Source organism: Zeus faber, assembly GCF_960531495.2.
Source record: "Zeus faber genome assembly, chromosome: 10".
Classification (NCBI taxonomy): domain Eukaryota; kingdom Metazoa; phylum Chordata; class Actinopteri; order Zeiformes; family Zeidae; genus Zeus; species Zeus faber.
In genome coordinates this window covers 16099293-16121155 of record NC_137199.1, presented here as the reverse complement: position 1 = coordinate 16121155, position 21863 = coordinate 16099293, and the positions used below count along the sequence as shown (strand labels likewise).

Below are 21863 nucleotides of genomic sequence, written 5' to 3'. Positions count from 1 at the left end.
ATTAATGTCAGTGATATACTGTAGATTCAAATTACAATGGAAATAATTATTTGTACCTTGTAATTCAGGAGCAACTGAACTCGAAGGGTTCACAAATAAGACTTTTCATTGATTACTGCTGCTGATGCTCTCCTTTCATGTATGATAATATTATAATAATTAGAAACGCTAAATGACGAAATTGGCCCATGGCCTACTGTATCGAGTTTTTTTTTAATTCTGTAGGAGGCACGCAGTCAATTAACCGTCCAGTTCTGAGTGTTTGTTGATTCTTTGAAACGACTACATTTGAAAGATGCAAAAACTGCACATATTTCCCGACGCACTTGTCAAAATGAATCCGACGCCCAAGCTCAACATTCCAATGGATACATTACACATGTCTGGAAGTTATCGGAGTGGCACAGAGGCGCGTTGTTGCGCACTCGCTCAGCATTCAGTGTCGCTGTTGAACAGGAAGGTCAGCTTGTTCAGATCGACAGAGCTGTCGACAGAGCTTCAGCCCGTGCGAGACGAAGCTAACACGGGTGCTCTCGTAACGCTGAATCCACCCACCGGGGACTAATATCGATGATATACCGATTAGTTCACCTGTATTGGAATTCTTTACCTCGCCAGCAACACGCGCGGTCAGATAAACTATTTGGTTTCGGAGTAGAATCAACAATGATACCGCGAAAAACCCATTCGCAGACAAGGTATGTGTACCTATTCATTGTTTTACTAAACGAATTGCACATAGCAGCCTCAGTAACCCACTACTCCATTCCCGAGGAGATGAAAGAGGGGTCCGTCGTCGCCAATTTGGCTGTCGATTTGGGACTCGACGTGCCGGCTTTGCGCGCACGGAAGATGCGCCTCGACGTGATCGCGAACCAAAAATATGTGGACGTGAACAAAGACACCGGGGAGCTGTACATCGTCGAGAAAATCGACAGGGAGCACCTCTGCATATCCAAGACGACGTGTTTCCTCAAGATGGACGCAACCATCGAGAACCCCGTCCGGATGTTTAACATCGAATTGGAAATACTGGATATTAATGACAACGCGCCGCATTTTCGGAGGGACACGATGCACCTGGACATCTCTGAATCCACCGCTGCGGGCGAGAGGTTCGCTCTGACCAACGCCGTCGACCCGGACATTGGAACGAACTCGATCAAAAGCTATTATCTCAGCGAGAGCGAGCACTTTGGAATAGAAATCCATACTGGTCGGGACGGGTCCAAGTTTACCGATTTGGTTCTGAAAAAGTCTTTGGACCGGGAGCTGCAACCGCTCCATGATCTAATACTGACGGCGACCGACGGTGGGGTTCCCACACGCTCCGGCACCGCCCGCATTATTGTTCGAGTGCTGGATACAAATGACAACTCCCCTCAGTTTGATCAGGAAAATTACAGCATAAATATTACGGAAAACCTCCCCGTTGGAAGCCTCGTTGTGAAAATGAATGCTACTGATTTAGATGAAGGCTCTAATTCAGAGCTAGTGTACGCATACAGCTTGTACACGTCAGAAAAGGCACAAGACACGTTCAGTTTAAATTCCAAAACTGGTGAGATAAGAGTGAAAGAAATGGTGAATTATGAAGATTTTAAAATCTATGACATGGAAATAATGGCTCGGGATAGGGGAGCCGATTCTTTATCGGGGCAGTGCAAACTCACAATCCTGGTGACAGACATGAATGACAATCATCCAGAAATATCAATTAAATCATTCCAAAGTCCAGTCAAAGAGAATATAGCGGTGGATACAGTAATATCAGTTATTAGCATTAGTGATCAAGATTCAGGCGACAATGGAATTGTTGATTTAAGTATACAGACAAATCTCCCGTTTATGCTGAGGAAATCATCTGACAACTATTACGAATTGGTTGTCTCAGAGCGACTAGACCGTGAGAAGGTTCCAGAATATGAAATCACTTTTACAGTCACAGATAGAGGCTCTCCTCCCTTATCTGACAACGAAACGATGACTTTAGAGCTACTGGATGTTAATGATAATGTCCCCAAATTCCCCCAGTCGTTCTATACAATACGTGTAATGGAAAATAATGCTCCTGGGGCCTTGCTTAGTTCCCTCACTGCATATGACCCAGATCTTCATGAAAACCAGTATTTAGTTTATTTCATTTTAGAGAAAGAGATAGCAAACACTTCTATGTCCATGCTGTTTTCAATCAACCCAGAAAATGGTAATCTTTACGGACTGAAGACATTTGATTATGAGATAGAAAAGGAGTTCCTGTTCCACATTGAGGCCAGAGACTCTGGTGTTCCTCCTCTCAGCAGTAACGTTACTGTACACATTATTATTGTGGACCAGAATGACAACACTCCTGTCATAGTGTCTCCATGGCGCGCTCACGGCTCATTGGTGGAAGAGAAGATTCCCAGATCGACTGATAAAGGATCCCTGGTTTCCAAGGTGATAGCCATTGACACTGACTCTGTACTGAACTCAAGGATTACCTACCAGTTTCTACAGGTGACAGACGCCACCTTATTCAGTCTGGACCAATACAATGGAGAGATCCGGACGATGAGAATGTTCAGCTACAGAGATCCACGGCACCAAAGAATGGTTGTTGTTGCCAAGGACAACGGGGAGCCTGCTCTCTCTGCAACAGTTACCATCAAGCTGTCCACAGTGGAAACTGCTGTGAAGACCCACTCTGATTTTACGGAAGTACCACTCGGATACGACATCTTTTCGGACTTAAATCTGTATTTAGTCATCGGCCTGGGCTCAGTGTCCTTTCTCTTATTGATCACCATCTTGGTCACCATTGTGATCAAGTGTCAGAAACCCAAAACCAGCAAAGCAGCTCCTCCCTGCAGGAACAGTGTGATCAGTGAGAGGAACTCTACTATCGCAGATTCCACCCTGGTCTCCAACGATGCCTACTGGTACAGTCTGTTTCTAGCGGAGACCAGGAAGGGAAAGCTGGTGGTCAGACAGCCTGCGCCTAAAGGCTCCAGGTACATCGTGTCCAGTTTACCAAGAAGCACAGGACTGACAGAAACTAGTGACTCAGCAGCCTCCACCTTGCAGGTGAGAGTCAATTTCTTCCACATATATATAATTATAATTATTATATATTATATAATGCAGCATACTCTATTACAACGTTTCAGACTCAAAACATAGAATAAAACATACATGGAATCACTTGCATTAGTTCTCTCTCTCTCTTTCAATTCAGCGCCCCCCACTTGCAATTTCTGTGACAAAATTCAGTAAATGGTTGGCAATTTCAAAGTGAACTTTCTGTACTGTATGGGCGTTCGATTGTATATCTATCTGGCTATCTGTCTCTTTTTCTATTTCTAGATATTTATAAATGTAAGTGGACGTGCTTTTCTCTTTTTCGTTTGTGTACGGCAAACTATATACAGCCATTCCTACTCACACACACCCGCGCGTAAAGTTCCAAAATCGTATTTGTAAGCTCATAATTTCTAGATAATTATTGTATTACCCAAAAGCTAAGTCGATAGTTGTCAAGGGATTTTCGATTCCTATAGAGAAGTTAAATCAATGCAATTTACTTACGTTTCTTTGGTAACGCCTCAATGCGAAAATTTACTTTTGATCAATATTCAGACCTTTTTGCTAGTAAAAGCACATATACACCTGACACAAAATTACTCTTGGGTGACAGCACCACATTGAAATGTGTTTAAGTAAAAGTAAAAAGTACAGTGTATTGAGGATTCATAAGAAGAGAAGTGAATCAACGTTATTTCCTTGCGTTTTTTTTTTTCTTTTTTAATCTTGCGGTTGAGCGTTTTTTTTTGTAAGGCAACGACTTAAATATTATCTTTTGATCAGTACTCACATATTCTACTTAAATAAATGTACAAATACCCTGACACAAATCAAGAACAACACGACATTTGACCTGAAGTAAAAGTACATTACCTGCTCTTAAATGTACCTAACGTGTTATTAGTAGTAAAAGTACTTAATACCCTTTTCTGCTGATGAGTGCTCATGCAGCTCATTACAATTTACAAAAAGTGCTAGCGGCGGTGTCATAGTACTTAACAAACATATACAAATATAAATATGAACCCTCATTAATACAAACAAAAAAATGTAACACGACCGAGTTACAAATAAAAGTATAGATATTTTATTCGAGCTGCGATGGAGTAAAAACTCAAGAACAGATACTTGAAACACGTATGAAGGCACACAGTGACTAAACACTTGTACTTCGTTTTTTCCAACACTGCGTTTGATATCGTGGCGTTACAACGAGCACTTATTCAAAATCTCTCCTCTCTCCTAAACTACGCGGTATAACTCAAAATAAACCGATGTGGTCGCTGCTCGCTTTAAAAGGGGTCTGGCCGTTTGGTGACGTCATCAGCGTGGCGACGCTTTTCCTGTGCGTAACTGGAAGTGCCGGGACTCCATTGGACACCCCGCGGATCCCGAGAGCTTGGCTCCGTGGTGCGAACCCCTCATGCGGTCTGCGGTCACAAACCATAAAATAGAGGCGAGTTGTGGCACGTTGGGCTCTCCATAATAAAAACGCCACAAGACGTCCACCTGAACCAACGCGCGGAAGTATCCGTCAGTCTGATGGCGCGTCTTTTGCTTCGCCCGGTTTGGACGTTGTTCCTTCTCCTCTCCGTCGTGAATCCAGCAAGGGGCGTAATGCACTACTCCATTCCGGAGGAGATGGAGGAACACTCCGTCGTTGCCAATTTAGCCTCTGATTTGGGGCTGGACACCAGGACGCTCAACACAAGAAAAATGCGGATAGATGTGGTGGCCAATAAGAAATACCTCGACATCAACAAGGACACGGGAGAGCTTTATATTTTGGAGAAGATCGACAGGGAGTTATGTCCGTCACTGAAAACCACGACGTCATGTTTCCTGAAATTGGATGCAACGCTTGAAAACCCAACACGCATGTTTAACATCGAGGTGGAGATCTTGGATATCAACGACAACGCGCCGCGTTTTCGCCGCGAAACGATGCATTTGGACATTTCCGAGTCGAGCTCGGTGGGGGAGCGCTTCTCCCTGAACAACGCGGTGGACCCTGACGTCGGAGCGAACTCCGTCCAGGACTACCACCTGAGCTCCAGCGATCATTTTGCGATCGAGATTCAGACGGGGAGGGATGGGTCAAAGTTCGCGGACTTGATTCTAAAAAGGGCGCTGGATAGGGAGAGCCAGGCAGTCCACAGTCTGGTGCTCACTGCCGTGGACGGGGGCGTCCCTGCGCGTTCTGGCACGGCCAATGTCGTTGTGCGCGTCCTCGACATCAACGACAACGCCCCGTCGTTCGACAAGGAAAGCTACAGGATACATGTGATGGAAAACGCTCCCATCGGAAGCCTCGTAATTCAAGTGAATGCTTCTGATTTAGATGAAGGCTCGAACTCAGAAATAGTTTACTCGTACAGTTTATATACATCGGAGAAAACGCAAAATACTTTCAGATTAAACCCGCGTTCTGGTGAGATCAGTGTAAAACACATGATCAACTATGAAGACTTCAAAATATATGATATGGAGATTATTGCTACTGATAAAGGCACAAATTCGTTGTCTGGGCAATGTAAATTGACAATATTGGTTACTGATATGAATGATAACCATCCAGATATTTCCATAAAGTCTTTCCAAAGTCCTGTCAGAGAGGATGCACCTATAGGCACAGTGATAGCAGTGCTTAGTGTTGGCGATAAAGACTCGGGTGATAATGGAAAAGTTGATCTTGTTATTCCTGATTTCATGCCATTCAAACTGAGAGAATCCTCTGATAACTACTTTGAATTAGTAATCTCAGAGCCATTGGACCGTGAAAAAGTTCCAGAATATGAAATCACTTTCACAGTCACAGATAGAGGCTCTCCTCCTTTATCTGACAACGAAACAATGACTTTAGAGCTACTGGATGTTAATGATAATGTCCCCAAATTCCCCCAGTCGTTCTATACAATACGTGTAATGGAAAACAATGCTCCTGGGGCCTTGCTTAGTTCCCTCACTGCATATGACCCCGATCTTCATGAAAACCAGTATTTAGTTTATTTCATTTTAGAGAAAGAGATAGCAAACACTTCTATGTCCATGCTGTTCTCAATCAACCCAGAGAATGGTAATCTTTATGGACTGAAGACGTTTGACTATGAGATAGAAAAGGAGTTCCTGTTCCACATTGAGGCCAGAGACTCTGGTGTTCCTCCTCTCAGCAGTAACGTTACTGTACACATTATTATTGTGGACCAGAATGACAACTCTCCTGTCATAGTGTCTCCATGGCGCGCTCATGGCTCAGTGGTGGAGGAGAAGATTCCCAGATCTACTGATAAAGGCTCCCTGGTTTCCAAGGTGATAGCCATCGACACTGACTCTGTACTGAACTCAAGGATTACCTACCAGTTTCTACAGGTGACAGACGCCACCTTATTCAGTCTGGACCAATACAATGGAGAGATCCGGACAATGAGAATGTTCAGCTACAGAGATCCACTTCACCAAAGAATGGTTGTTGTTGCCAAGGACAACGGGGAGCCTGCTCTCTCTGCAACAGTTACCATCAAGCTGTCCACAGTGGAAACTGCTGTTAAGACCCACTCAGATTTGACTGAAGTACCACTCGGATACGACATCTTTTCAGACTTAAATCTGTACTTGGTCATCGGCCTGGGCTCAGTGTCCTTTCTCTTATTGATCACCATCTTGGTCACTATTGTGATAAAGTGTCAGAAACCCAAAACCAGCAAAGCAGCTCCTCCCTGCAGGAATAGTGTGATCAGTGAGAGGAACTCCACTATCGCAGATTCCACCCTGGTCTCCAACGATGCCTACTGGTACAGTCTGTTTCTAGCGGAGACCAGGAAGGGGAAGCTGGTGGTCAGACAGCCTGCGCCTAAAGGCTCCAGGTACATCGTGTCCAGTTTACCAAGAAGCACAGGACTGACAGAGACTAGTGACTCAGCAGCCTCTACTCTACAGGTATGAACCAGGCTCCCTCCAAATCCTAAGCAAAACTGTCCTTTCATACAGATCTAAAATTAGTTAAATGAAAACTTTCAATATCAAATCTATCAAAAAACAAATATTGATAATGCTGTCTTTTCTTGTTTATTTGACATCACACACACACACACACACACACACACACACACACACACACACACACACACACACACACACACACACACACACACACAGTAATGTATTTAGATCATCTCCCCCTGTAATGAATTGGGATCAGGAGCTCATGCTGTTGAGAGGCTTTTTATTTTCCCGACTAATAAACCTGTGGTTTGTTTATCAGTGTTGAGATTTTCGCTGTGCTGTTATCTCCACTGGCACTGACTGCCAATGTCTAGGTTAAATCAATGTGCCAGTGTGAGACATGACACTGGTAGGTGTGTGTGTGTGTGTGTGTGTGTGTGTGTGTGTGTGTGTGTGTGTGTGTGTGTGTGTGTGTGTGTGTGTGTGTGTGTGTGTGTGTGTGTGTGTGTGTGGTAGTATTTATTTCATGATGACACCAGGAGGCATAGCTACTCGAGCCATAATTTTGTAGGATCTTCGACCTGTCATGCCCCATCTGTGGAGCAGTTTCCTTCTTTTCTGTTGCGTCCTCAGTGAAGGAGAGAACAGAAAGAGGTCTGTGGCATAAATGTGTCCGTATTTTAGGGGGAGCTTGCTTTTGCCAGCATCACCATAACATCGCAACCAATTCCTGAACCCATCAGCGCTGTTAAGCAGTTTTCATACTGTCTCAGTAAAACAGTGGAATGAACACACTTTTAAACATTATCAGCTCTGCTGTCAAACCTTGTCTTCATATTTTAAGTTGGTTAATATGGTCAGTATGAGGCGGAATAAATTGTGTTGTATATTGTATTGTTAAATGTACTGTATGTTTTAGCATGTTGCTAAGATCTAACATTGCTCTTACTAACACTATTGCCTTTACAGAATGACATACGGCTTGTTTACAAACTGCTCCATCTGGAGGGTATACTGTGAAGTGAGACCAGGCTGTTAACCACCTGTGTTGTTGTGTTGTGTTTGATTTGTTTAAAGGTTGCTCCTGTCCAGCACCACACAGACTAATTGCTGACTAACCCTTTTTTTCTTGTCATTGTATACTACACAAGCTATAACCATACCATCCATGTGGAGTCTATGGTATTTCTCTGATACAATTTAAATTGAACTATTGTACCTTTACTTGTCATTATTCAATCTGCAATCATTTCAGTTTAAGGTAGGAAAAAAATAATGTTGAATTGAAATTAATTGAACCATTTTAATACGCACACCAATCCCTTTTTGTGCCTGTTAATGAGCCGACCTCTGAATTCCTTGTTTGTCTGTTTTTCTTCCCACTCTAAAGTATCCTAAATGAGGGAAGTCCGCCCGGAAACTGGAGGTATGCAGGAGTCTCCCGCCCCCTCCCCCCCGTCCAGGACCCTCGTTATGGCCTTATACAACTAAGTGTTTGAGCAGATTTGTGTTTGTTTTGTACTCTGAACTATTTTGTTATTTTTTCCCCTCTTGGAGAGCACACTAGCGCTTGTTTTTGAAGTTGGTTCCTTGCGACAGAGACTCACCTTTTACATTCCCACTTAAAATAAGTCTGTTCAGACCGTAACAGATAATACTACCACTTTCTTAAAAGCACTACAGTTTCTGAACTGTAACATAACTTTATCTTTCCATGAAACGTTAATATAATATACCTCTCATCTACCTCATGGTTTATATGAACGGCCTTGTTTTACCCTTTGCAAAAAGACAAAATGTCCTAATGTGATGGTAATAATGATAATCTGTGGTCTGTTTGGCAGTGAATCAAGTAAAACTGCCCATCCAGATTAAGGGGTATTATAAAGGTACGTCCTTCCTAGTGATTGCCCTTGCTGATAAATCACTTGACTTCTGTGCCAGAGTCACCCACCTCCCCCTTTGCTCATAGAATAATCATTATGAAACCCTTATTCTTCTTACAAAAAATAATCTATTTTGTTGAATGCCTCACTGATTCCCCCTTCTGACTTAGCCATTTTCAATATTGCATACTGTGTGGTATACTGTATATAACAGTTTTACTTTTCACTGGTGCACGTGAAATTAATCTGCTCATCACATTTATTCCCATCACTAAAGATGAAGATTTGGAACATTTCCATTTCAGATTGTTTGTTTGTGTTTGTGTATAATTGGAGTGTTTTGTGTGTGTGTGTGTGTGTTATTAGACTGTATGGTTAAATGTGTTCTTAGTCCACAGGATGGGACTTGTGAATTCCTATTTACTGCAGTGTGGTTTGTGTCCTTATTCTTTGAGTAGCAGAGACACAAAGTGAAACCAATCGCACAGTTACCGAGCAGCCACTGTCCTCACATATTTGGAGCATGGATTCCATTGATATACCCCACATGTCCAAGGGCGCTGCCCAGCACCAAACCAGTGCGTTGTACTGCCTGAAGCCCCTGTCTGAGTGACAGACCACGGCTGCATGAGACATGTCACAGTCTGGCCGGTCTTTTAGCTCTCTCCTGTGATGTGTAATCATATTTTCTCATTGGCAGGAATCCACCACTAGCAGCGGCAGTTCGACGTAAAATCCACTGGAGTGATGCCAAGAGGTACCCCGATAACAGAAGAAAGGTGAAGCCCTCAACCATACCCCCTCCATGTCTGAGCGTGCCCCCACTCCTTCCCAATCTCCCATCATCAATCCTTGCACAAGCCCCATGGATGCTCCCTAGTTGCTTGTGATGGTTGAGTGTTATGCCCAGGGACTTAAAGACACTATGGTGACTCCGTGTGACCCCTATCTTTCCCCTTCTATAGCCACACACCAGCTTCCCCATAAGCACATGCTGAACCAATCAACACGTTTGTATTAAATCAATATGCATGGTAAGAATTTGCATGGTCACAGCTATTGCTTTAGACCTCCTGGTTTAAAAAGCCGTCGGAAAGAGAGAACTTTGCGGTGAAACAAACTACATCAAGACGCATCGGTTCATTTCAATGAAGCCACAACATGTACCAGTGGATGGAATGTTGGATTGGGATGTTCAGCATTGTAATGTTGAACTGCCTTCATGAGATGCTTTCCCTTCTCTAAAATTAGAAAATAGCTTCTCTGTGTTTTGATCAGTGTGCATAGTATTTCCCTATAATAGTACTGGTGTGAAATGCAACATTAGATTGACTGCAGAGTGAAACAGTAAATAGCACAGGAATTTGATTAAATGCATAAAAAGCATCAAGCGTTTGAAAGTGTGGCAGAAATGGGATTTGGTAATTGGTGTATTGAAAATGTGCTAGCCTTTAGTAGTCTTACGCTGTGTAATTGATGTTGTGCTTTGTGTGTTCTAGGCCTAAATGTGTGTCAGACTCATCAGATTGAGTCCCATTAAGCAATGAATTGGTTAACAATGACTGAGGCCTTTTTTTTAACTTATAAATATTTGCCTTTCTTTATTTGCATGTAATATGAAAGTTATTTTATTTCTTTGATCATTTCAGATCTGAAACAGTGGTTTTATTTTTTTGCCGTATGAAGCATTACATGGCCTCTGTATTTTAAGAAGTAAAAGGTGACATGAACTCTGGGACCACAATAATGACTCATGGAAAATACATTCAAATGACAGATTTTTCAGATCCTCAGAAATGTTAGACAGTTCTTAAAGAATTTCATAGTTTCTGAGAGAGCAGCATAGTCACTCTATAATTAATTCAGTAATCCATTTATTCAATGCTAAATGTGTTTGAATGTTCTGCTAATTTTGACACCGCTGTATAAAGAAATAGAAATCTCCCTCACTTTGCCAATTGTATATTCTGTCATTTGTCTAGTAAATTTAAATGAGCACAAGTGAACAGTGTGAATGAATTTAGGTTATACTGATCAACTACAGTATGTCTTTTAAGTTTTGACCAAATTATTGAGATTAGGTAACAGATTCACCCACGTATTTGTCACATGAAGTATCGAAGCCTTATGTTTGCTTTGAGTAACTGTAATGTGATGTGGTTTATTTTAATGAATGACTATCATGCCAATCTATAATGTATTAATGATTGTTGTCCATATATGCTGTATATACATTATAAGTAAACAAATCTGCATACATATGATGTATGTCAATTCTTAATTGGTCTATGTTCTATTGTATGTTTCAATGTATATACAGTATATCAATGTATCTATAACAATGACTTTTCTTATTGTATAATTTTTTTTAATGAAGAAAAACTTTGGAACTATTGTGCAATGAAATCAATGGACCAAGTATTGCAGTACAGTAATTGGGAATTAAGTTGCCAAAATCTTAAGTCGTGACTTACATCCATTGCACAATATAAAGTTGTATCGTAGAATGGCATAGAACAGCATATAAATGCTTTTGTACAGTGATTTTTGATGCAGCAAGTATAGTAACTTATTTAGTGTGAGCACAGTGTATGCTATGGCATCCTGTTAAATATAACATTACTGCATTATAGAAAAAGAGAAACAGTCAAATGAACTACTGCATTTCTGGATTTTGTGTCAAGACATATACTGTATGTATGGTCACTTAGACTAAATCAAAAGACAGATTTACTAAGTGAGAAGAATATATTACCTGCAGCTCTTCAATATCATGTGAAATGCTTTAAATAATGCCATTAAACTCATGATAAAATTCTGCTGTGATTACTTAGTCATTGCCTGGTTGGGGCCGTTAGATTCTTTAATTTATTCTAGATCTAGACTGCTTTCGGATACAGTTTTTTTTCTTCTTTGTTTTAGGGGTGTTGTTTATAAATAGACAAACACAGTAGACTTGGTACTGAAATTTGATAGCTTTTACTGGGGAAATGATTGCCATTTCAACAGTTTTGTCTTTTCCTGCCTGAGATTTGAACTGCACTACGGTAAATTGATTGAATTTGATCTAGCGTGAAAAAGGCACACAATTACGCCTCACCCATTATGGAGAGCTGTTCTAATTTGGAAATATCCTACTGCACTTTTTTCCCCACATCATAGAATGATGTGGGCCAATGCAGAAAAGCCATAGGCCAGGGTGAGGGAAAATGAGGCCTGCTGGCCGATTACAGCCCTCCAGTTATCATCACACATTACACAAGGCTTTTCCAAGAATTTTTATAGATTATATATTTTTTCACACTGCATGAATGTAATCTTCTGTTTACTTTAATTTACAAATCATGATTGCCTTGAAAAAATAAAAACAACCTATTTGTATTTTATAGTTAATACTGCTAGTATTATTTCTTTCATAGTTTTCTTTAAGAGTGCATAGCAGTCTATGGCCAACTATAATATATGTAATCATTAATCTGGCCTCAAACAGAAAAAAAGTTCTCCACCCACACAAACACACAAAAAAAAAGACAATGTAATTTTTCTATGAAATTTGCATTGCTCTTTCTAATTGATGTTGGATATCCACAGGGATATATAAGTAGAGATCTACTGTGTCGAAAGAGAACATATTGAGAATACTGACAATATCATCCATAATATGTGCTATTGATGTTTTGCAGCATGGACATTCAGGTGCTGATTTGCCAGTCCTCTATAAATCCTCCTTTATGTGTATGTGTGTGTGTGCATGTGTGCGTGGGTGCGTGCGCGTCCGTCAGCGCGGTTGCTTGTGTGTGTGAGAGTGCGAGCATGTGTGTACGTGGGTATATGTATGCCGATTTGTTTGATTAGGAGTGGACTTGAGAGGATCCTGTTTTTTACCTTTATTTTCTTACTTTCTGTCTGAACATTATATCCCCTCTGATTAATAAATATTTCCACTACAGACAAACTGCTCTCATCTCCTTTACTAAAGGCTCAGAAATTTTACTTTGCCAAGACTATATTTTATTCAGGTCACATTGCACATGCACCAATGAAACATTCTTATTACAAAATTGTACGGTTGTAAAAAAAATAGAGTTATGATTTGTGATTCTTGAAACTGATGTTCTTCTGTATAATAATAATTAGATTTTGAATTGTTTACTTGTACATTTTTTGGGGTTAAAACAACTAACTCCATGATGCAATCAGTGCACAGGCTCATGCCCATTCACATAATGGCTGAAAGTGGCCTTTTAGATCTAATTGAACATAGAAACATATGATTGGACAAGTCTTAACTCGGGCTCCCTTTGTTTGCTTGGGTTTCAGCTGGTCGTGTGTCCGTGTCTGTGTGTGTGTGTGTGTGTGTGTGTGTGTGTGTGTGTGTGCATTAGTCTGTGTGATTCAATGACCTCATCTCCACCGACAGCTTGAGATCACTGTTCCAATCATCAAAGTGACATGCAGTCCTACTAAGAGCATCTGTTTCCACACCCTCTTTCCCCTCTTCGCCTCAGCAGAATAAGATATTACCATGTGTTGATTCAAAATGAATAAACATGAATAATGGATCTTCGTTTTTATTTAGTCTTTTATTGGTCTGTTTTTCTTTTTTTTTTTTACATGTTCCGTTTACCTTAGGACTATTTATGTATTAATTCTCTCCAGGGTATTACTGTACGCCCGGGCTCCTTCTCCACTGCCGTGTGCCCCAGATAGAAGCTTCGCCTACCGCTTCGTCTCAGCTGCTTTGAACCACTGACAGACTAACACAATGACTCGCACACACAGTAATGAACCAAAACGCAACCGCACACTAACATGCCAACCTGCAGGCGATAATAAGCTGACAGACACAATGGAACCAGCAGTGATGACAGATTTCCTCAGGATGTCTGGGGATCTGCATTTTACACATTTGTTTTACTGTACGAGAGATAACGCAATCGTTTCACATAGATGTTATAATAAACACAAACACAGGAACCTGTGTCACATAGGCAAATAAATGATATCCTAATAAACTGTATGAAATCTGGCTTAAATAAATTACATCTGAATATACTCTATGAAATATGGATTTAATATATGATATCCTATTAAACTGTATGAAAAGTGTCTGAAATAAATAGTAACCTAAAAAAAACAGTCTGAAATGTGGTTTTGAAGGGAAATCATATTCGAATATGGAGATAAAAAATAATTTGAAAAATTGAGGAAGCTGATTTTCTTTGTTTGGACCAAAGACACACCCACCTCCCTTTCCCTCCATGCGAGCCTGCTTTCTTTCAGCACCATGGAAAGAGACCTGCCTCGTCGGGCTCCGTTGCCTAGGCAACGAGCGGTGCGTTCTCTGCAGCTCTGAGGCAGCCTGCAGTTCTCCATTCTGACAAGCAACCTCCTTCGGGAGCAACAAGGGTTTTGCAAGCGTTGTCATGGGTATTAAAAACATATGTCTATGTATTACAATAATAAGGGGGTGGGGGGGGATAACATTATATGTAAACAAAGACGGCTCTTTGATTTTACATATATATATATATATATATATATATATATATATATATATATATATATATATATATATATATGAAATGATTTGACTGATTTCCACGTGGTCTGCTGTAGCGCATTGCTGTGCGTGCGCAGTCGCAGAGGCACAGTGGCACAAAATCGACAGAATGCGTCACCTGCGTCACAATCCGTACTGGCTGCACATGCGTTTGGAGCCACACGCTGTCGCTGTTCACTTTTTTTCAACAGGAGCGACAGTGGGCGTGATCTGGAAAGCCCCCCCCCCCCCCCCACACACACACACACACACACACACGCACACACACTGTATATTAACTGTATATTCACTGTAGACTTTGAATGGCCGTGGAGTGTGCTATTTCTCTGTTCTGTTACGCTTTAGATTTCTGTCTAATTGTACGTTGTGTATGTGTACTTGTATCCATGTAGGCATGTGAACAGGTCTTCCTTGCAAAGGAGATATTGGTCTTAATGGGATTTATTTATACAATGGCTGAAAAAAATCTATATTATTATTATTATTATTTTATTAAAAAAACAAACAAAAAAAAAAAAAACATAAATAAATAAATAAATAATACCTCATAATTACCTTTCCAGGTAGGATATATGTATTTCTGTATGTCTATCAACTATCATCATTTTGTTGGCGGTTGGGGAAGAGGAGCGCCCATTCCGCCGCCAGGTGGAACTGATGATCAATTCTTGCTGAACCGTGTAGAACGAAACCATTTCTACAAAAGAAAATCCTGCCACCGCCTCGTAAATCAGAGAGGCCCGATCAGTCTTGATTCACGGAGCCGACTGGTGCTTTCATCAGAACGCACCGGGAGAGAAATTTGACACAGCTCTACAGAATTGCGATTTTTTTTTCGGGAGAGGCCGCTGCATGCGGACTATTTTTTGGAATAATGGGAAAAATACACGTCGACCGACGGTCGCTGGGGATGTGGAAGCTGTTCCCCCTTGCTCTGTTGATGGAGATTTACCTAGATGGAATATCAGCACAAATACGATACTCGATCCAGGAAGAATCACAGGTCGGGGCAGCAGTTGGGAATATAGCCAAGGACCTTGGATTAGATGCGGGGAGAATATCGCAGAGGAATCTTCGCATTGTGTCCGGAACAAAGCAGGAGCTGTTTCAGGTGAACCAGGGAGACGGCGCTTTGTTGGTGCATCACAGAATAGACAGGGAGGACTTGTGTGGTCAGAGCGTCCCGTGTCTCACAATACTAAAAGCTGTGACGGAGAACCCTTTGGAAATGCACCAAGTGGTAATTGAAATAATTGATGTAAACGATCACACCCCGAAATTCCAGGAATACAACTACACACTAGAAATACTGGAGTCGGTGGCAGTTGGAGCTCGATTTCAATTGGATGGAGCGCACGACTCCGATGTTGGCTCGAATGCCTTGCAGTCCTATAAATTAAGCCATAATCCGTATTTTCGGATGGACACAGAAGAATTTGGGGAGGATGGTAAAGTCCCATTTCTGATATTACAACGACCGTTAGACAGAGAGCACACCGCGCAGCACAGTTTAATATTAACGGCTGTAGATGGTGGGAAACCACCGAAATCTGGCGCAATGAATATAACTATTGTTGTTTCTGACATAAATGATAATTCCCCTGTGTGTGACAAACAGAAATACACAGTCGCGATAAAGGAAAACGCACCTGCAGGATCGTTCCTGTTTAGGATCAATGCATCTGATTCCGACGAAGGTGCGAACGGTGAGATTGAATATTCTCTGAGGGCTAAACTAAGGGGATTAACATCGGAGCCATTCGAACTGGACAGCAGAACAGGCGAACTGACAGTCAAGGGTGGTCTTGATTTCGAGGAGAAGCAATCGTACGAGATTAAGGTCCTGGCCGCCGACAGAGGTGCGGTGTCTCTCTCCACGCATTGCAACGTGGTTGTCAAGGTAGAAGACGTGAACGACAACGCCCCCGAAATAGATGTCACGTCCACTTCCAGACATATCCCCGAGGATGCGCCGCCTGGGACGGTGGTGGCTTTAATGGGAGTCGCGGACCATGACTCCGGTGTGAACGGGCAGGTGGTCTGCAGTGTACCGGGCCATCTACCGTTTGACCTGAAGCAGTCTCCAGATGGACACTCCTACTCTCTGATCACCAAGGGTCTCCTGGACAGGGAGTCTGCACACCTGTATGACGTCACGATAACGGCAAGAGACTTGGGCAGCCCCGCTCTGTCTTCTACTAAGGTGATTAAGGTAGAGGTGCTGGATGTCAATGATAACAAACCTATGTTCATGGAAGATCCTTACACCTTCTATGTGGTGGAGAACAACAAGCCTGGCATGTCGGTGTTCAGGGTGAGCGCAGCGGATTCAGATGAGGGCTCAAATGCTGCGATTTCATATTCGCTCGACCGTAAGAATTCGGTGCCCAGTGTCAGCTCCTTTCTGAATATCAATGAAGCAAATGGCACTGTTTATGCGCTTAAGACCTTTGACTTTGAGACTTTGAAAGCATTTCAGTTCCACATCATTGCCACAGATTCTGGGACTCCATCTTTAAGCAGCAACGTAACAGTGAACGTGTTCATTCTGGATCAGAACGACAACACTCCAGTTATCTTGTATCCAGTGAAAACGAATGGTTCTGCTGAAGGTGTGGAGGAGATTCCTCGCAATGTGGCTGCAGGACATTTGGTGACTAAAGTCAGAGCTTGTGACCCCGACATTGGATATAACGGTTGGTTGTTATATTCTTTGCAAGAAGTTAAGGACCACAATCGGTTCAGTCTGGACCGCTATACTGGACAGATAAGAACACTTCGCTCATTCACAGAGACAGACGAGGCTGAACATAAACTGGTCATACTGGTTAAAGACAATGGGAACGTGTCGCTCTCAGCAACAGCTACTGTGATTGTCAAGGTTGTGGAGCCCAAAGAGGCGTTTGCAGCTTCTGATGTGAAAACTGCTCCAAGTGATAACGCAGTTAACGATGTGGCGTTTTATTTGATGATAACATTGGCTTCGGTTTCGGCACTGTTTCTCATCAGCATAATAGTGTTAATCACAATGCAGTGCTCCAAAAGTGCAGACTATTCCTCCAAGCATTTGCCAGAAATGAACTACGATGGGACTCTGTGTCACAGCATCCAGTACAGATCTGGTGACAAGCGGTACATGTTAGTTGGACCCAGAATGAGTATTGGCTCTACTATAGTTCCAGGAAGCAATGGGAATACTCTTGTGCACCCTGGTGGAAGGCAAGCGTCCAGAGAGGTAAGGCATGTTTAATTACTTGTATAAGTGTTGGAATGCGTTGTGGTGGATTTATTATGCATATACTCTTGTGAAAGACAATGGGAACGTGTCGCTCTCAGTAACAGCTATTGTGATTGTCCAGGTTGTGGAACCCACATTAGCAATGCAGCGAAAAATCAGGGACAAAATGAAATTCCATTCTATTTGATAATAACTTTGGGCTCCGTTTTAACACTTTTCCTCTTTAGTATCATAGTCATGGTTGTAATGCAGTGCTCCAAATCTACGGATTATTCTTCCAAGTCACAACAAGACATTTTTATGATGGGACTCTGTGTCACAGCATCCAGTACAGATCTGGAGACAAGCGTAACAAGTTAGTTGGAGCCAGGATGCGCTTTGGCTCTACTATCACCACAGGAAGCAATGGGAAAACTCTAGTGGTTCCCGACAGGAGGTCGGGACAGGTACGTGCTATGTTTTATGTCTAAAGACTCTAAACATATCAAGTAACCAAACCATTTTCCGAAATATAAGTAAATGTCCTTTTAATAGAGTAAAGTAATTTCACTAATCCATCAAAAGCCAAACGAGCTGGTGTTTTATTGATCTCTCCGTGGTGCTGAAATGAATGATTCACCCATGACAACAAATTTGAGGTCGAATGCATTTCAATGGCTGTTTTGTTTTGGACACATATTGTTGATCCACGTTGTGATGTTTCTAACGGGACATTTGAAAATTGTCAAAGTCTAATACATTCTGACTGCGCCCGAGCTCGTCCGATCTCGGAATAACATATGTGTAATATATGCAGTGTAGGGTATATGGACCGATTTGAGCCGTGCACCACACGGTGTCAGTGTGACATAGATGATGTTTTTGGTTTGGTGCCGACAAAGCCCTGCCCAGTAGGGGATTTATTTTATTGTAGGGAGAAGACCCGCAGCGTACAAGCAACGTTTGCGAACGGGATTTGATTCAGTGGTTTTTTTTTTCATGGCAAGGCACGTAGTTTTAATTACGAATTTGATCAATATGCTAATTTGGTTGTCTGAATAACCGGGTATTTATCCCCGTTGTTTGCCAATCCTTTCCGCCTACGATGGGAGAAAGAGGACAAAGCCGCAGAATGTGGAGCGGGTTATTTTCTGGACATTTGCTGTTGTGCTTGCAGGGCCTGGCTTTGGCCCAGCTGAGGTATTCTGTCCCGGAGGAAGTGCGAGCGGGGTCTACCGTCGGAAATGTGGCCAAGGATTTAGGACTTGACGTCGGCGCGTTGACGGACAGGAGGTTCCGTATCGTTTCTGGCTCCGGTGATGCTCTTTTTCGCCTGGATCCAAACAATGGGGTCCTGTACGTGGAGAAGAAGATCGACAGGGAAAAGCTCTGCGAGGAAACAACTGCGTGTGTCATTAATCTCAAAGTTGTTGTTGAAAACCCCTTGGAAATACATTATGTCGGCGTTGAAGTGACGGACATTAATGACAATTCTCCCATTTTTCCAGATATTGATCAGCATTTGGATATTCCCGAGCTTATCCCTCCGGGTACTCGTTTCCAGGTGCATGCAGCTCGGGACCCCGACATCGGGATGCATTCGGTCCGTTTTTATCGCCTAAGCGCGAACGATATTTTCGATATTGACGTTAGAGAGAGTGAGGAAGACAAAATCCCATTTCTAGTGTTGAAAAAGCCCTTAGACAGAGAGCACAAGTCGAATCACTCTTTGGTGCTGACGGCTGTTGATGGGGGCAGTCCCCCGAGGAGTGGGAGTCTCAATCTGACCATCACCGTGTTAGACGCAAATGATAATCGCCCTGTTTTCGGCCAAGAGACACACACCGTCTCGTTGGATGAAAACTCCCCGGTCGGGACGCTGGTCATCAGAGTAAACGCCACCGATTTAGATGCGGGTCCGAACGGAGCGATCGAATACAGCTTTGGCAAAACACAGAAGAGGAAAGTGCAAGATACGTTTTCCTTGGACAGTATGACCGGCGAGATTCGGGTGAAAGGAAGCGTGGACTTTGAGGGCACCGAGGTTTATAGACTAGACGTGCAGGCCTCGGATAAAGGTCAGCCGCCGTGGACAGCGGAGGCGAGAGTCGTGGTCAAGGTGAAGGATGTGAACGATAATCATCCGGAGATCGAACTCACGTCGCTGTCCAACGTAGTCCCCGAAAATTTAAAGGCCGGCAGTGTTATCTCACTCATTAGTGTGATGGACAGAGATGCTGGGGTCAATGGTAAAGTCGTTTGTACAATCTCAGGGGGTGTGCCGTTTGATTTGACGCCGTCAGTTCAGCATAACATGTACTCTCTCGTCGTAAAGGGGCATTTAGATCGAGAGACGAGGTCACATTATGATATTACAATAACTGCCACGGACTTTGGGCAGCCTCCTCTCAAGAGTGTGAAATCTTTAAGCATTGAGATATCGGATATAAATGACAACAGTCCAGCATTTATTAAAAATCCCATTGAAGTTTATCTAATGGAAAATAATGTCGCCGGTGGCTCGATATTCTCTGTAAGTGCTTTTGATGATGATCTGAATGAAAACGCAGCCATTTCGTATCGCATCGCGCGGGGAGATGGGTCGAAGAACGACGCTTCGTCTTCCCTGAATGTCAATTCCGATAATGGACAAGTTTTCGCGCTTAAAAGCTTTGACTTTGAAATTTTGAAGACGTTCCAGTTCAAAGTTGTGGCCACAGACTCTGGAACTCCGTCTTTAAGCAGCAACGTCACAGTGAGCGTGTTCATTCTGGACCAGAACGACAACACTCCAGTTATCTTGTATCCAGTCAACACTAATGGTTCTGCTGAAGGTGTGGAGGAGATTCCTCGCAATGTGGCTGCAGGATATTTAGTGACTAAAGTCAGAGCTTATGACCCCGATATTGGATATAACGGCTGGTTATTATATTCACTACAAGAAGTTAAAGACCACAGTCTGTTTGGCCTGGACCGCTATACTGGACAGATAAGAACACTTCGCTCATTCACAGAGACAGACGAGGCTGAACATAAACTGGTCATACTGGTTAAAGACAACGGGAACGTGTCGCTCTCAGCAACAGCTACTGTGATTGTCAAGGTTGTGGAGCCCAAAGAGGCGTTTGCAGCTTCCGACGTGAAGAGCGCAGCACATGACATTGAGGACGGTGGCGTGACATTTTATTTAATGATAACTTTGGCATCTGTTTCAGCACTTTTTATCATAAGCATCATCGTGTTGGTTGCAATGCAGTGCTCCAAAACCACAGACTATTCCTCAAAGCATTTACAAGATCCAAATTACGATGGGACTCTGTGTCACAGCATCCAGTACAGATCTGGAGATAAACGGTACATGCTAGTTGGACCCAGAATGAGCATTGGCTCTACTATTGTTCCAGGAAGCAATGGGAATACTCTTGTGATCCCGAAGGAACGAATGCAAACATCCCACGAGGTAAGGACACATCTTAGACAAATTAAATACAACTTGGTGGTACTGTATATCGCATGTATTTGTATGCGTTAATTGACGTTATTGAAATCCGATACTTTCAATCCTTTATTATTTCATTTTCGAACATGAAAATATGAAGTATATTGTGATGATGATTTTCTGTTGTTAGGTTCAAGTTGGTAAAGTAATGTATGACATATTGTCCTGGCGCTATTCTTGGTGCAGATATGTGAATCGGCGTTCATGCAGGGCCGTAGACAGGGATGAAAATTAGTGAGGTCCAGATTTGTTTTTATTTTAATTAAAGTTTATTTTTTTTACTGCATTTCTGGACGAGCAAAATGTATACCATAATAACACCTACAAACACAACCCAAACTATACACTGCACACAAACTCATTATCTATATTTTGAGCGATTTTTTTGAGCATCAAACCTTTTTTCCTGCATTCTGGTGATTTTGTAATGCACCGATTAGTGTTTTTTCCGTATCAATTTATGGTGGAAATGTCTTAAAGCAAAGGAAAAACAACAATTCCGGCACCTGGTGACAATTCAAAATATATTGGATCAAATGCAGTACGGCTCTCAGGCATTCTGTATCGCTTTCAAATATGTATTGTCCTGTAGCTCAACGTTTCTTATTTAGTATTATTCCTGCAACATACGTGCCTGATTTATTCTTCTGTCCACTTTTATTTGGGAAAGTAGGCTGTCTGGGCGATGCACAG

At 42.3% G+C, this 21863-nt stretch overlaps 2 protein-coding genes across 2 annotated transcripts in view; both read left to right on the top strand.

The window, feature by feature from the left end:
• The first annotated feature begins 744 nt into the window (after nt 1–744).
• Nucleotides 745–11638, top strand: LOC307236157 (protocadherin beta-16-like). The gene is made up of 4 exons (XM_080008475.1): nt 745–3066; nt 5929–6999; nt 8396–8431; nt 9592–11638. Exons 1-3 carry the CDS (start codon nt 778–780, stop codon nt 8405–8407), a joined length of 3372 nt encoding a protein of 1123 aa, XP_079864601.1. The 5' UTR covers nt 745–777; the 3' UTR covers nt 8408–8431; nt 9592–11638.
• A 3690-nt stretch (nt 11639–15328) lies between these two features.
• Nucleotides 15329–21863, top strand: part of LOC307235902 (uncharacterized protein) — a gene marked incomplete at both ends in the record, with an annotated part of 34674 nt that continues 28139 nt past the window's right edge. Inside the window, 4 exon segments of the mRNA XM_080008161.1 lie at nt 15329–17689; nt 17985–17989; nt 17991–18138; nt 18849–21095. Of these exon segments, the coding sequence (XP_079864287.1) occupies nt 15329–17689; nt 17985–17989; nt 17991–18138; nt 18849–21095 (4761 nt within the window).